The sequence below is a fragment of the Brachionichthys hirsutus genome, unplaced genomic scaffold (genome assembly GCF_040956055.1).
Source record: "Brachionichthys hirsutus isolate HB-005 unplaced genomic scaffold, CSIRO-AGI_Bhir_v1 contig_1394, whole genome shotgun sequence".
Classification (NCBI taxonomy): Eukaryota; Metazoa; Chordata; class Actinopteri; order Lophiiformes; family Brachionichthyidae; genus Brachionichthys; species Brachionichthys hirsutus.
This window is the reverse complement of record NW_027180379.1, coordinates 172,721-174,791: the sequence shown is the minus strand read 5'-3', so window position 1 is coordinate 174,791 and position 2,071 is coordinate 172,721. Positions and strand designations below refer to the sequence as shown.

The 2,071-nt window shown below is 43.5% G+C and overlaps 1 protein-coding gene across 1 annotated transcript; it reads left to right on the top strand.

Moving 5' to 3' along the window:
- Positions 1-276: 276 nt before the first annotated feature.
- LOC137914315 (neurexophilin-2-like) lies at positions 277-1,578 on the top strand. Its single transcript, XM_068757920.1, has 2 exons — positions 277-369; positions 832-1,578. Exons 1-2 carry the CDS (start codon positions 277-279, stop codon positions 1,576-1,578), a joined length of 840 nt encoding a protein of 279 aa, XP_068614021.1.
- The last annotated feature ends 493 nt before the right edge of the window (positions 1,579-2,071 follow it).

The following is a 2,071-nucleotide window of genomic DNA, read 5'->3' as shown; positions in this document are numbered from 1 at the left end:
GGCTTTGAGGTACGAAGGAGGGATCACAGTTCATTGCTGAGTCCGGATTAGCACACAGCCCGTACTTCACGGAGTCTGTTTTATTGTTGAGAAGCCTTTTCGGGCTGAAGCTCACACGGACGGGGTGTCGAAAAAGAGCATTAGTGATCGGAAAGCAGCTCCCAAGGATTTCTGTTGTCATGTCATTTGACAAATTGTCTTTAAATATTAGCAGTTGTCTCAATCGTGTGTTTGGCTGTAGCTGATGAAGCGGATGTCTCGTGTGAAGACGCATCAATGTGTCCATGCCTGCTGTGTCAGAGGACAGATGTGTTCACGTTAGAGCAAGGTGCATGGGAAGTGAAGGAAATTATATTTGCTACAGATCGGGTTCGAGTTCTGTGACTTGCGACGTGAATGTAGCTCAAATATATCAATGTGTCATCGTAATGACGTACATCTAGATAAATATAACACTATTGATTCTCTTCTTTTTAGTCCCTTTTAATTGTGTTTTTTAATGTTGCGAGATCTATGTTTTAAAATAAGTATTTAATTAATAAGCAGTTAAATGCTTTTCAAGTTCAAGCAAGTAATTACTCTCTTCTGTAGGCTGTATTGTTTTTTGGAAGGTTTCATTTTTAGAGCAGAATATTTCTATATTTTATATTTATTATATTACTTATTTTGCTTGTTAAGACCAACTAGAAAGTCTAAAATGTCTGAATAACAACTTTGGGTATAGTTTGCGTAACTTCTGTGTCATATTAATCTGCACCCAAGCATTAAAACATTATATTTCCATAATGTTTAATCCGTGTAATGTTTTTTTGCTTTCCTATTTTTCCTAAGGTCACATGCAGGAAAGCGCACGGCGGAGCCACGGAGCTCATCCAGTGGGGCGACAGTGATGATGAACAGAGGATTTCTCCCACAGGGGCAAGTCCACGGATCATCAACCCCCTGCGTCTGTTTGCCAAGGGTTCCCCCGGGTTCAAGAGCAACATGAGGGAAATTACATATTTACAGAACATGGAGGACTTCTGGGACTGGTTATCTAACCAGACAGATGTTCAGGGTGCACAGGCCAGAACTAAACGCAGGCCCATCGTAAAGACTGGCAAGTTCAAAAAGATGTTTGGATGGGGAGACTTCCATTCCAACATCAAGACCGTCAAACTCAACCTGCTGATCACGGGGAAGATCGTGGACCACGGGAATGGCACCTTTAGCGTCTACTTCCGCCACAACTCCACGGGCCTGGGGAATGTTTCTGTCAGCCTGGTCCCACCCTCCAAGGTGGTGGAGTTTGAAATCGCCCAGCAGTCCACGCTGGAGACCAAAGACACCAAATCGTTCAACTGTCGCATTGAGTATGAGAAGACAGACCGAAACAAGAAAACTGCCCTGTGCAGCTTCGACCCCTCTAAGGTGTGCTATCAGGAGCAGACGCAAAGTCACGTGTCCTGGCTGTGCTCGAAACCCTTCAAAGTCATATGCATCTATATAGCCTTTTACAGTGTAGACTATAAACTGGTGCAGAAGGTATGTCCTGACTACAACTACCATAGCGACACGCCCTACTCCTCCACAGGATGATCTAGCTGTTGGTATGCATCAATCGTTTTTTTTTTTCAAAGGTCAACCTCTAATCTCCTTTTTCCGAAATACTTAAAACCTAGACGTGTCAGAGGAAGTCCAGTTCACAACAGGAAGGATTTGATGCATTGTTACCAAACCCTCAGCAAGTATTCCAGACACGTATGCAGGTTTTACACTTGGAGTTAGGTGTCAAGGGACTCGGTTTTAGGGGTTGCTTTGGGATTCCAAGATAGCTGCCAACCCTCCATAACAACAGCACATGTCTCCTGTAATCCGCTGGTATAATTAGCATGTGATCCAGATGTTTTCTTCAAGGCTGGACCATAGGCCAAGCAGCCTCCCAGTTTGAGATGCATATTGACTTCCGCACCAGCGCCGCCGCATTAATGCTAAAACCGCTAAACAATTTCTTCACCTCAACGAGATGAAAACCTTTAAATCATGTAAATTACTAACAAACAAGGCATTTGTGTTGCTTTCAATAGGACAT

Excerpts from the sequence above, each read along its gene's own strand:
- LOC137914315 (XM_068757920.1), top strand. The coding sequence starts at position 277 with ATGTGTCCATGCCTGCTGTGTCAGAGGACAGATGTGTTCACGTTAGAG. Across the intron at positions 370-831 it reads TTATATTTGCTACAGATCGG|GTCACATGCAGGAAAGCGCA; the intron begins GTTCGAGTTCTG and ends ATTTTTCCTAAG.